The sequence below is a fragment of the Micropterus dolomieu genome, linkage group LG08 (assembly GCF_021292245.1).
Source record: "Micropterus dolomieu isolate WLL.071019.BEF.003 ecotype Adirondacks linkage group LG08, ASM2129224v1, whole genome shotgun sequence".
Taxonomy (NCBI): domain Eukaryota; kingdom Metazoa; phylum Chordata; class Actinopteri; order Centrarchiformes; family Centrarchidae; genus Micropterus; species Micropterus dolomieu.
Window position 1 is genome coordinate 20,335,399 of NC_060157.1, and position 12,931 is coordinate 20,348,329.

The 12,931-nt window shown below is 40.9% G+C and overlaps 2 protein-coding genes across 6 annotated transcripts in view; both read left to right on the forward strand.

Moving 5' to 3' along the window:
* ube4b (ubiquitination factor E4B, UFD2 homolog (S. cerevisiae)) overlaps window positions 1–4,834 on the forward strand; it is a 21,069-nt gene extending 16,235 nt beyond the window's left edge. For all 3 annotated transcript variants that reach the window (XM_046055985.1, XM_046055983.1, XM_046055984.1), the window contains 3 exons: window positions 1,732–1,906; window positions 3,315–3,461; window positions 3,696–4,834. In XM_046055985.1, coding sequence (XP_045911941.1) covers window positions 1,732–1,906; window positions 3,315–3,461; window positions 3,696–3,760 — 387 coding nt within the window. In that variant the 3' untranslated portion in view covers window positions 3,761–4,834. The remainder of the gene's footprint in view (window positions 1–1,731; window positions 1,907–3,314; window positions 3,462–3,695) is intronic.
* A 1,127-nt stretch (window positions 4,835–5,961) lies between these two features.
* kif1b (kinesin family member 1B) overlaps window positions 5,962–12,931 on the forward strand; it is a 62,590-nt gene continuing 55,620 nt past the window's right edge. The window contains exons 1-2 of one of the 3 annotated variants that reach the window (XM_046057148.1): window positions 5,962–6,250; window positions 7,465–7,617. In XM_046057148.1, coding sequence (XP_045913104.1) covers window positions 7,512–7,617 — 106 coding nt within the window. In that variant the 5' untranslated portion in view covers window positions 5,962–6,250; window positions 7,465–7,511. The remainder of the gene's footprint in view (window positions 6,251–7,464; window positions 7,618–12,931) is intronic. The other 2 variants (XM_046057146.1, XM_046057147.1) reach the window with 2 other exon arrangements.

Here is a 12,931-nt window from a genome sequence, read left to right on the forward strand (position 1 = left end):
TGGCGACCTGTCAGTCTAGAGTGATCCGTACCCACGGCACTGTGTAAATTTAACCAGCGTACTTGAAAAAGCTTATTAGGAGTTGGCTGTTCACTTTCTCTGGTGAGTACATTTAGTTTTAAGACTGTTGTTCGCTAGACAAAATTGTCAGCCCTGCTAAAATGACAGTTAACGTGAATTACAGATTCACCTAGCTAAGCAAGCTAGCCACACACGGCCGTTAGCTCCACCATCTCGTCCAAATATGGCCACGTCCGGTGCCACTGGTTGCAAAAATCAACATGGCGGTGCCATATCGGCCAACGGGTGTCGTCCACTTCTTATATACAGTCTATGAATAAAACACAGAATTGAAGTAAACACTAAAAGTAGTTATCACAGTGTTAAACCTCCAAAAGGAGACAAAGACAAAATGGTAATAAAGTGGTTATAGTGTGAGCTGAGGCAGATTATCAACTGATGCTGAGCTGTGTTTACCTGCAAACTTTCAGGAGCAGCAGCAGAGCCGCCAGTCCCAGCTGACTCAGGATGAGCGGGTGTCTCGCTCCTATCTGGCCCTGGCCACAGAGACTGTTGAAATGTTCCACATCCTCACCAAGCAGGTCCAGAAGCCTTTCCTCAGGCCCGTAAGTGTCGCTGCCCCCACTGGACATTTTGAACAATGGTCACACTTGCTCTATGAGTGGAAATATATTTTCGATTGTAAAGGCCACGTTGTCTGCCTAAACTTGGACAGACTGAACCCAACAAACTTTTCTAAACAGCACCCTCTTTTTCACACAGGAGCTGGGGCCTCGTTTAGCTGCAATGCTGAACTTTAACCTCCAGCAGCTCTGTGGGCCGAAGTGTCGGGACCTGAAGGTGGAGAACCCAGAGAAGTACGGCTTTGAGCCCAAGAAGCTCTTAGACCAGCTGACTGACATCTACCTGCAGCTAGACTGTGCTCGCTTTGCTAAAGCAATTGCAGATGACCAGGTTGGTTGAGTAAAAATATAATTTATAAAGATTAAGCTTTACTATGTGTGTTTATAAAAAAAAGTAATACTTCTTGACTCTAATGGCAAAAGTGGGAGTTTGTAATGCTCATGTATAACGCTCATGAGAAAATGCTGCAGGCATTTGTGGTAGATCATGAGAGTTGTGGTCGTGTCGCCTACAGGACATCAGCATGAATTCTCTATTGTACTTTGTGAATGTAATACAGTGTTTCACCCTGCTCATCGCAGCTACTAGATCATCCTACTAATCATAAATACCCACTTCTCCATAGATGTGCAAGCTGTAAGTGACCGAATACTGTATGTAGTTTATTTTAATGTGTGACGTGAAAAGTTCTAAGCATTCACTGTAACATGTTTAAGTGGTACTGCATGTCCTTGATGATGTCGCACGTACTTAAATTACTTTTTAGTGCCACTATTAATTTTAAGGGCAAAGTATCTAAACATTGACATATAGGTAGATGACAGTGTGTGACTTGTTTATGGAGAATACTTTGGATGATAAAATTCCAGTGAATCTTCTGATTTTCTGGTATTGTTTATAATGTAAAGTTTACAGTGTGCATCAGGGAACCTAGCTGCTGTTTGCTGCATACAGTGTTGCAACCTTTGAAAAGGTGTGCAGACATTAGTATATTTTAAGTCTTAAATGACACACAGTTACGGTACTGAATATGCTTCTCTTGGAGCGCTTTTATAATTTTCCCTTTTGTTCTTGGTGTATGTGCAGCGATCATACAGCCGCGAGCTCTTTGAAGAGGTGATCTCAAAGATGAGGAAAGCTGGTATTAAGTCCTCCATCGCCATTGAAAAATTCAAGCTGCTATTGGAGAAGGTGGAAGAAATAGTCGCCAAGAACTCCCAGTCTGAAATGGACTACAGTGACGCACCTGACGAGTTCAAAGGTAAGTAAGTGTGTGTGTGTGTGTGTCTGTCTGTATCCACGTTGTGTTTAAGCAGCATACCTGCAACTTTTAAATCTGTATATCCAGCAGAAGTAACTTGGCTCAAGAAGTGCTGCATCTTCTTTTCCACCATTTTTGTGCTCACGTCCCGCTTTTCACTTTTTTTCATGTTGTTAGGAGGTCCATAAGCCTGTCTTGTATACATATTGATATTCTCACCTTTTTATACATAGTTGCCAACATTATAGACGGTCAAGCCTATGTGGACAATTAGTAATCAGCAAACAATGTCCTGTTGAGGTCCACTTTCATTTCATATACAACTAATACTTTCAGTATTACTTTTAAAGAAATTCCATAAAAATCACTAAAATCTGTCATTGGCCTTGTTGCACTTAAATATAGTTTTTAAATAAAATGTGTAAAGTTTAAATTGAAAATTTAAGTTTCTAGTAAGTTACTGGAAAAAAACAAAAGAAAGTCACTTGCCTAGAAATCTGGGGTGACCTCAGGTCAATCGGTGCAGACAGCTAGGATAGGATCTTCCTCAGTCTCAGTTGCTGTTGAATTCCAGACATTTGCAGGGGATTTTGCAGCTCGTAGCGGTCATATAGACAGCTTAGAGCAGGGCTATCCTATAACCACAGACTTAATATAATGTAGAAAGAGAGCGTGGCCCACATGCCTCCTTTGATTCCCAGATATGCCAGCCAACCTACCACAGTTGATGGGAGTGTGCCGTACAGGAGGCTTGAGTATCAGCTTTCAATGTGGTTAAAATCTCCCATACCAGGTTTTATTTTTGTAACGCACAAGTTCTTCTGCCTTGTGACATTTCAATATAGGGCACACGTTATCGGAAACTTTTAGTATTTATTGGATGTTTTCTTTACTGGTGTTTTGATAGGTGCACCAATATATTGCTGTCCTATAAAACGCATAATATTTTCAGCAGTTTGTGTCACACATGCCTTACATGGTGATAATATTGGATTAAGTAGTTCTTTATTCTCACAAAACAAATAAGTTTGTTTTCTTTTATTTCATTTGTTTTCTTCATTCTTAATTCAAAGACGATGGCAAAAACGGTAGATTACCTAGTAGCATACCTCTGTTCAGATGCATGCACAACATTTTAACACTAACCCCTCTCCGAACACAAGGAGCAGCCTGCCGAGCAGGCTATGATCTTTTATTTGCCTTTTTTTTTTTTTATTATTATTATAAAAAATATAATATGATGTCCATAACTTTTACTGTGCTGAAAGAAAGGTTCCTCTTACTGGTAAAACTATTTCTGTGCAGCACAGAAACATAAAATCAAGATTGTCAGTTGAAGCTTGTTGGTTATTTTTTGTGTTTGGGTCTTAATCATCTGTAAAATGGACATATGACTTTGTTATAACAGACCCTCTGATGGACACACTGATGACTGACCCTGTGATTCTGCCCTCTGGGAATATCATGGACCGATCCATCATCCTGCGCCACCTGCTAAACTCCCCAACTGATCCCTTCAACAGGCAGCCACTCACTGAGAGCATGCTGGAGTCAGGTAACCCCACCATGATGCCTTTTCGCCAGTAATTACATGTAAAGCTGTTCTGTTCAGGGTAGGCAAGAGAAGGTGCAAAAGTCTCTATTTCTTACTAGGAACAGCAAAGCAGTCATCTAGTTTTAGAATCAATGAGTGATTAATGACACCTAAATGTCAAATTAAATTGCTGCCTGTTAGATTGTGGATGTCAGTTTCATAGATGCTCCTCACTGTCTGTTGTTAATTCAACAGTTCCTGAACTGAAGGAGAGGATCCATGCCTGGATGAGAGAGAAACAGGGCGGGCGACTTTTCTAAGGACGGCATGTCACCAATGTCTGGCCTGCTAACCATCATTAAGGGATCTGTCCAAATTGCCCGAATTCAGCGCCACTACCAATGACAAGAAAAAACATTTGGAATGGAGAAAATAAGGAGACCTGATTTGATTTTTATTTGCATTTACCCCTTTTGTCTCAAACCATTATCATGGTTCTGAAAACAAAATATAATAAAGTTAAGACTTTTAAGTTTTTTCTCATGAGTTTGTGTGTATATATCAAAAATATATACATATATTTAACGAGAGTTAGTTAATGCATTATTATGCTGCGAGAATACGTTTTCCTCCACAAACAGGTTTACCGGCGAGGTGCATAGTCACTTCATTGATCATTTTGCTTTACGGTTCTCATATTGTTTTGTAATACTCTGTATGTTGGCTTCATTAAAGACTTATGGTTTGATGGAGAGGGAAGGGCAATACGTTTGGGAGTGTGGGTGGGTTCTGATAAAATTACTAGCCCTGAGTGTTCTTTATCGAGACTGTGACAATGATGAACTTGAGTCCATATAATGTATGCTGGTGTCCCAGAGCTAACAGATGCACAGTTTATGCTTGTAGATGAAGTTCACTGGGAACCTGGAATATCCATTAAGGATGTAGCTTAACGTAAACTAATCCTAAATGTCAGCTTCCTTTGAGTACACTAGGATGATGAGCCGTGGTTTACCAAAATACAGTATGTTCAGTTGTTCCTCTTTAGTCACATTTTCCCCGCTGACTTCGATAGACTTCGACTTCACTTCTTGTGTGTGCATGGCCTCAAGTCCAGAACCTCCTAAGCGCCTCATGGACAAATAACCCTCTTTTAGGCGAAGTGGAAGGAACAAGAGAGAATGTAGCATGACCACCAGAAACACCATAGGAGCACACCATTAAAAGTGTGCTCTTCAGAACCACTGACATTTCACCTCAAGATATTCTCTTTCAAAATGGCACTGTACCTAACTTGACCTTGCTGACCTTAACTGTACAGGAAACTATTTCCTTTAACCACACCTGTTTTGGAAGCTAGGATTTTGAACTGAAATAAATGATGATGCACATTATTTTACAACTCGTCACCGTTATTTCCTCAGATTGATGCCTTAGCCGTTTTGTTTTAGCCTTTTTGGCCCAAGTTTAGTTTTTTTACCTCATGAAAGGTTAGTTATAGCACACACACCTTCAAAATGTCTGATTGTAAAAGTCCAAAATGTATTTCTTTAATAGGCTTTATGATATCCCACTGACAAATTAACAAATACAATAAATACCGAAATTATCACTAAACTGCCAAAAATTCTAAAAATGACATACAAAATATAACTTGAAGGATAAACCTGCAAATCAAGGATTCACATAAGCCATCATTTCACCTTTCTGTTCAAAATTGTGATGGTTACTGATATACTTTTGTGTGTGTGCAACTCAAAGTCTGTTTTTGTTATGTGGTTTCCCAAATGCATAAGCTTAGTCATTCTTTTAATGTAATTGTTCTGAACTAATGGATTAAACTTGGCAACTGTCCTAATTTTATTGGCAATGTTTGGTGTAAAATGAGTAAACTGGAGCAGTTTATCCTGAGAAATCACAATGACCCCTTAGTCAGTGTTGAAGCAGCGTGCCTTGTTGCACACCATGAAAAACCAAACTGCAAAAAAATTATATGTAACATTACCTAAATGGAAGTGAACTGTGTCCAGCACAGAAAACTGAGCAGTGACTTGGAGGTGTGGTTTCTATTAATACTAATATAAAGTATGCTAAAGTATTTTTGCACAATATGAAGGTAGAATGGGCCTTCATATATGGCAGATATGTGGGCATATGCATTATTTAAAATTTACATTAGGATTGTAGACATTGTAAAATATGTGATATGTACCGGTTGTTTGTTTGTTTATTGATTTTGGAGGGGCGAGGGGGGCACTGAGATGTAACACACTTCATTTCTCGCTAGACGGCGCTCTTTGCGGTGACCCTGGGTGTTGCGGTGACAGCGGTGCGGAGAGCGGTGGGTAGAAATCCTGCAGTGTGGCGTCACGGTTAAAGGAAAAAAAAGGAGACCCCGCCTACTTCCGATTGCGAGGATCACCATTGGCTCCCCATCACATTAGTCACCCATATCTCTCCGTTCATTGGCTTATCGGGCTGTCAGTCAGCGTGGCCGAGAGGGAGTTGACGTAATCTCTTCGGTAAATCAAGGCGATCTATCAATTCTTCTTTTCGCTTGTGTGCAGATAGACGTCCGCCTTTTATCTTTACTGGATAATAAACTGGCCGAAGAGTTACCGGTTGCAATCCCAGCTCCATTCGGCGGAGTATACCGCTATAATGGGTGTTTATGACGAAAGTGGACTTAAAAACAGTTTTCGTGCTCGCGGATTTAGATAAAAAACAACACGTCTTGACGCCCGCTAGCTAACATTAGTCCTCGCCACTATCGTGTGGTTTTGGTGTTGCCTTGGTGAGAGTCTTCAAACGTGAGTAAAAACGTTGAAATAATGTCTTTATTTATATTGTTAATGTTTGTAGTGCACCGGGGTTGGTATTACACATTAATTCCAGGCAGTTAGGACGCTGGTGAGCAGATGAATTAGCTAACGTTAAGTCACAGTGAGAGTGTCTGGCGGTGTCTTCGGACAGGTAACTTAATTAGCTTTAACATTTTTATATTTCTATTTAATTTTGCAAAGTATATCATATAACTAGTTTACGAGCACAGTATTTGTCTATGGTTGGATTGTTATGTCTGTCAGACAGAGACCGGAGGTTGGTTAGTTCCGTCTCGTGCCTTACACTGAAGTCACAGCAGTTTCGTGGTTTAACGCTAGTTTGCAATACAAGAAAAAAATATATTTAACAGCTAAGTTACCATTTCAAACATTGCACCCATTCTGATTTAATGTTAATTCCCATAACCTCCTTATGCAGGATACATCAGGAACAATGCGTCGAGTCTGTGCTGCTAAAATAAGCATGCAACTGCTCCCTGCTCTGTTCCACAGCTCACAGCAGCGGGGGATTAGCCTACTTCCTAACATCGGCGAATTAAATAAAAGAAAAAAGAAAATTTAAGCTCTTTGTCTGCACAGAATGATCACTGTTGGATGTAACAGACAGTCCCTGCTCACTGTCCCACTGTAGCACACACCAAATAGGGTAGATAGAATTTCATGGGCGTATGCTTTAGCAAGTATGGCTGACTGCAAGGACATAGAAAAACACGAGATACTTGGGTTATGTAGTCACCGGTAGCGGGATGTATAGCTTTCAATTGACTGAAAACACATTGGAAAGTTGTGTTTATGATATAAAAAATACATGCATTGTTAATGCAGCCCCATTATTACGCCCAATATTCTTAATTTGTACTCGTCAAAAGCTTATTTCACATACACTGTGGATTTATAAAATAAATGCATCATCTTGTATCCCTTATTTGACAGTAAAGCGCCTGCTGTTTACAAAATATTAAAGCCTTCAGTGGTTTTGGTCGCCATATTTGTTGTATGCTGTTATGACTTGAAATTGAGAGGGGGTGTTTGATTTACATTTTTCTGCACTATTGCTTTCTGGCAGTTCATCTTTTTTTAAACGGGGAAACTAACACACCTCTTGGTTCATTTATTTAACACTTTTTTTTTTTTTTTTACAAAGAAGATGCAAACATTTCTTTTTCTTGTGTTTCCTTTAGGAGACAGATACAAGGTATATTACTAGAGACACTTCAAAACCACAAATATGTCTGGGGCGTCTGTCAAAGTCGCCGTTCGGGTTCGGCCCTTCAACTCCCGGGAGATGAGCAAGGAATCAAAATGTATCATTCAGATGCAAGGCAACACTACAAGTAAGTAGCTCACTGGCATGCACATAAGGACGCACACAAAACCAAACACTATGTCCTGAATGTATGCACGCCTGTCTGCTGAGGGTATACCACACATTCTCCCGCATGGTCTTCCATCTGGGGTCTTGAGAATAGTAGAATGAGCAAACTGAATAGTGGACGGTTGGGGACAAACAGCCTGAAAGAGAATAAAAGGCTTACAGAGTGAAATTCCTCCTCCTCTGAAGGGGCCTGCGTGCCTTAGGAGTCTCTGTGTGTGAAATGCTGAGTTGGGTCATACTGGGAGACCCAGGGGTCGCTGCACAGCCTGGCCTGCTAATGCCCCCAATTCACCCAGGCTTTATCACACGGCTGGTGTTTGAGAATGGATGTGCGAGTTACTTTGTAGTTTATGATTGTGTTATCTTTGAGTGTACACATACAGTTTGTAAAGAACTTACAGAGACGTATAAAGTGTTAATGGCCAGAAGTTCATTCAGTCATTCACAAGATGTACTGATTTTTATTTTGCTGTAAATTGTGTGTGTGAGGTCAAAGTTACGAAGGCCTACTGACTTTAAATAAACATGAGATTAAATTCTCATCTGTTGCAGTGTCAGCAGAGTTGTCATACGGGATCAGTGATTTAAGATGGGTGTTTATAGATGCACTTAGTACGCTTCCCAAAGCTTGTATGGAGGCTCCGTTGCATCATGCTTTAGTCATTCTTGGGTTTGTGCAGGAGGTGTGAAAAATAGGTCTGTATTAATGTATTTGCATAAGTGTTGATAATGTAATAATTTAATAATTATGCACATTCAGTAGCTTTCCACGAACATATTCCATGCTTCACTGCTGTGACTGTGGAATATTTGAGACTATATGAAAGGATAGACAATAGCAGAGCAAGAGGAGAAGGCCTGAATGTGATTTGTAGTCTTGTGATTCCACCTGCTTACTTGTGACTGTGAGTCATCAGGTACTGCGAAGTACTTGCTGCCTCCTTGCTCATGGCCGAGTGGTATGTCCCATCTCAGCTGGCAGATGAACACAGTCTCTCTGACACTAGCATGGAAACGTTTAATGACCCAGTAACAAGACAGCATGTGATGGCAGAAACCTGCTCTTCCTGAAAGCTCTCTTGTGTGCCTCAAGTTTGGTCTGTCAGTCTTACCGGGCTCATTAGACTAAGCCTTTTATGAATCTTCCATAAGATCAAGTTTCCCTACCAGTTACGGCTCACTTGCCATTTATCTCTCACACTCTACCAAAGAGAAGCTTTGTGTCAAATCCCCAGTTCTTCTACTCCATATCCTTGGGTTTTCATGATGCCAATGTCACTCAGAGGTGCTGAAGGGTGACTCGTGGTTTGTAGCAGAACTGCAGTGGAATATGCAGTGTTTTTTGGGGGTTAGTGACTGAGTGTGTGAGCGAGGGAGAGGAGGAGGAGGCTGCAGTACTGCCTACTCTACCTCCTATCACATGGGCAGATTGCAGAGCAGAAAGGGAGGCTGGCAGGCGGCCATACTCTCCCTTCATCAGGACTTCATTGCAGATGGTATGCTGAGAATGCCGTCTTATTAGGATGCTGAGAGGGTGAACTGTACCTAGCGGCTCAAACATGCACAGGTTCATACATGCAGTTGAGAGTATTTGACGTGCAGCGCGAAAATCTGACCTTTCTGTAGTCGTGGTTCACTGGATTTCCTCACACTCTCTGTCTATCACTCTGTCCGGCAAACTCAGTCAACTTGTATTTTTAGTTGAAACAATTTAAAAGTTGTTTGTTGGATAATAGTATGTAATTGTAAAATTAGCCCTTATTTGACACAGTAACATGGTTGGTTTTCATGACTACCATTGGGTGTAATTTCCTAATTCTGTTAAAAAATTTAAAAATAAAAACGGATGGACTTGTTTACTTTTTCTGCTATCAAAGGCAGTGTATCTGGGACTCATCAACTGTTGGGTATCAAATACTCACCAGTAGGCTTGAAAGGTGGCTATAAATGTATGTAGTTTATTGAGTTTCATTCAGATGTATATCTGTAACTAACAATGGATTCCCATTTTGACAATTCTTCACAGCAGAAACAACATAATCCACTTTTTTTCTATTTCTGTGTTAAGGCAGTACTTAGTATGTATGTCATACATTTGCCAAATACAGTTCAGTACCATTCTGCTTCAATCAGAATCAAGACATTGCTAGCTAGCCTAACACAGTGTATGCGATAGCTGTGTGTTTCTATCATTCTATGGTGTCTTTGGTGATGGCTAACATTTAAATGGGACTGAGAGCTGCCTCACAGAAACGGGATGTTTTATGGAGTTGCTTGGTCAGCTTGTAGGTGCTTGGCTGATGTGTGGACAAGGCCTTGACACTCCCCTTATTGTTGTTTCTCACCCAAGGCATTTGCGTCAGTCCCTGTGTGTCAACGACACAGAGAAAGAGAGAGCTCGGGGGCAAGGGCAGGATACGCTGTCTCCCTGTCTCTCTCTTTCGCTATGCATGGAAGGTTGTCAAGGATGGGGTGCAGGCAGAGGGGGCAGCAAATTGATTCTCCAGTGTGCAGGAAATGTGTCCAAGGCCTCTGCAGGCAGGCTGGAAGAAAGTAAAGGCCTCTTTCAGTTGAAGCTCTTAAACATACCAGAGCTAATGTAATTATGAAGGGGAGACGCCTTGGGCTGTTGTATTGGTTAGTGTTGGTGCTCCAAATGTTGAATAACGCCAGGACACCCAAAGCCTGCCTTCATTAGGGCCCTGATGTGTTCTCCGTCTTGTTATGTAACCCATGTTCTCCCTCAGCCAGTTAGCAGCCACTCATGTATGGCCATAGATGGTCGGTAGATCTTGCGCAGCGCACAAAGAGAAGCATATCTGATATGTTAGAGCATTATATTGACTTTTGTGGAACAAACTTGCGTTCAGATGGATTATTTCCCATATGATGAGTCTCTTCCATTATGGGAGCTGCCCATTGTTTCGGAAAACCTAGTCAAAAGATACCAGCCTAGCCTATAGCCATGTTTTCAAGAACCAGAAGGATGTCACACAGTATCATCCCCTAAACTAATAGTAAACAAATTGACATATTCAAAGAACAAACAGAAGGCCACCATATCAATTAAACCTTCACCTTTCCGATACAATTTAGCTGAGTGTCCGCTCAAACTGAGCTAAGTGGATGGTGACCTTACAAAAACCCTACAGGGAGGAATCAGCTCAGCTCTAGTGTCAGTTACACAAAAGAGGAGACTATCACCACTGCACAAATGACAATTAACTCATCTCATACAAATGAATCGTTGTCACTGAGGATAGAGATGGTAGGAAAAGTGGGGAGTAAGATGGGGAGCCGTTGGTTTGGATGAGGGATGGTCATCCTGCTGCTGAACCCTGTGCAGACTAGGGATGAAACGATTACCGGTTTAACGGTAAACCATGGTAAAATTCCCGACTGTTATTATTACCGTACACATTTTAATTACCATGATAACCAGGTACGGTTAACTGCGTTATTATTATGTCACTGCAAACACTCTCCAGCGTCTCTCTAGAAGCAGGGGCGCATGCGCAGAATGCAACATCGGTTTGTTTGGGTCAATGACAACACGGCGGAAGACAACGCTGCGGAGATTTTTCAGTCACTCTGAAGTCTGGTCGTATTTTAGTTTTTATGAGAGTACTGAGGGAAACATGATGAAATGACCTTATAATGAATGTAGGTTGAGTTGCTGTGTGTGTCATGTGTCGGCAGAGTATATTCGTCCACTGCACATGATAACACGTAACGCTGTTTAGTCAACCAACCAGCATATCTAGAAACACTACAGACTCCCCCAGAAACCCTGTACACAAGATAAGCAGTTGACGATGGATGGATGGCTACTCCTCTGTATTTATGTCAGTTTTTGGGCTCATTACAGTTACTATCACTGTCTTCTAAAGACTTATTTTTTTTCATGTAATTTTCCATGGGATCATTTTATTACCTATAAAATATAAAATCTTGATAATGCACACTTGGATGATTTTCATATGTTTACAAAAGGTATTTGCTGTTATTTTATTTTTTATACAAACAAAATGGCAATTTTTAGTTTTCAATATAAAACTTGTTGAAATGGTTTCAGTTTGTGTATCAGTACATCTTAATGTTTTTTGGCACATTTTTAGAATACGGTGATAATACTGATAACCGTGATAATTTTGGTCACTATAATGGTGATATGAAATTTTCATACTGTTTCATCCCTAGTGCAGACAGGGCCGATTGACCTGATTAGGACCATTAATCCGCAGGCTTGCTTCAGGTCGCCACGCCCTGCTGCCGTAATCTGTGTGACCCTTGTAGGCGTACACATACCTTCTCTCACACACACACACACACACACACACACACACACACACCGACTGAGGATGTTACATTCCTCATCACCTCATGCTGAGGTTGTTTTGGAGCGACACACATTCGCCCACATGCACTACTTACAGAGCAGACTCACACATTCCAGTGTGTCCTCCTAATGAGGAGGGAGGACAGGCAGATGTCTGTGTCTGTTATTCGCTCGTGCCGTGTCATGGACTTTGAGGCCAGAGGGCCAAATTTATGTCGTGCAGCTCAACCAGTTTTCAGTGCACATATCCGTAACAGCTGTAAAACAGAAAGTGACTCGCACTGTCTTTTGCTGTTTTTTTTACACAAAATGATTTCATCTTTAAACCTCGCTGATATTGAGTTTTATGAAATGTTTTTGTAATAACAACCAAGAAGAGACTATAATCTGAGTGTGCGAATCTCATTCACCTATCGCTGTCATATCTTCTGTGGTCGTCTTCGGTGCTGGGTAGTCAAGGCAACAGCAACTGTTTTTTTTCTTCTGCTGCAAAAACACGTTGAATGAATGAATAAAAGCTTCTCACTTCTTCTTTATACTTTCCTTTTTTCATTACATCATGTGCTCTAGTTTACTTTGGCTCGTGAAGTTCTGCCTTGCATTTCTGCCCTGATACCCCCTTAAGGTTGACGATGTGTGATGACTAAATCCTGTTATCAGAGTTTCTCAGTTATTAAAATCTCTTAAAATGAGACATGCATTGTTTGGGTGAAATTCTGTTCATGCAGTCAGTTCTTCAGCAATATGTTTAGGCTTTATACTCAAATGGCATTATTACTTTTTATATTAAACTAAAATGATCACAGAGCCATGTTGGCCTTTCCCATTGGCACTGAATTCCATTTCATTAATCATTGTTTTGAAATAAGAAACCACAACATGGCATTGCATGTGAAGGGGTGGGCTGAATGTTGGAATTAACTTGATGAGGTCA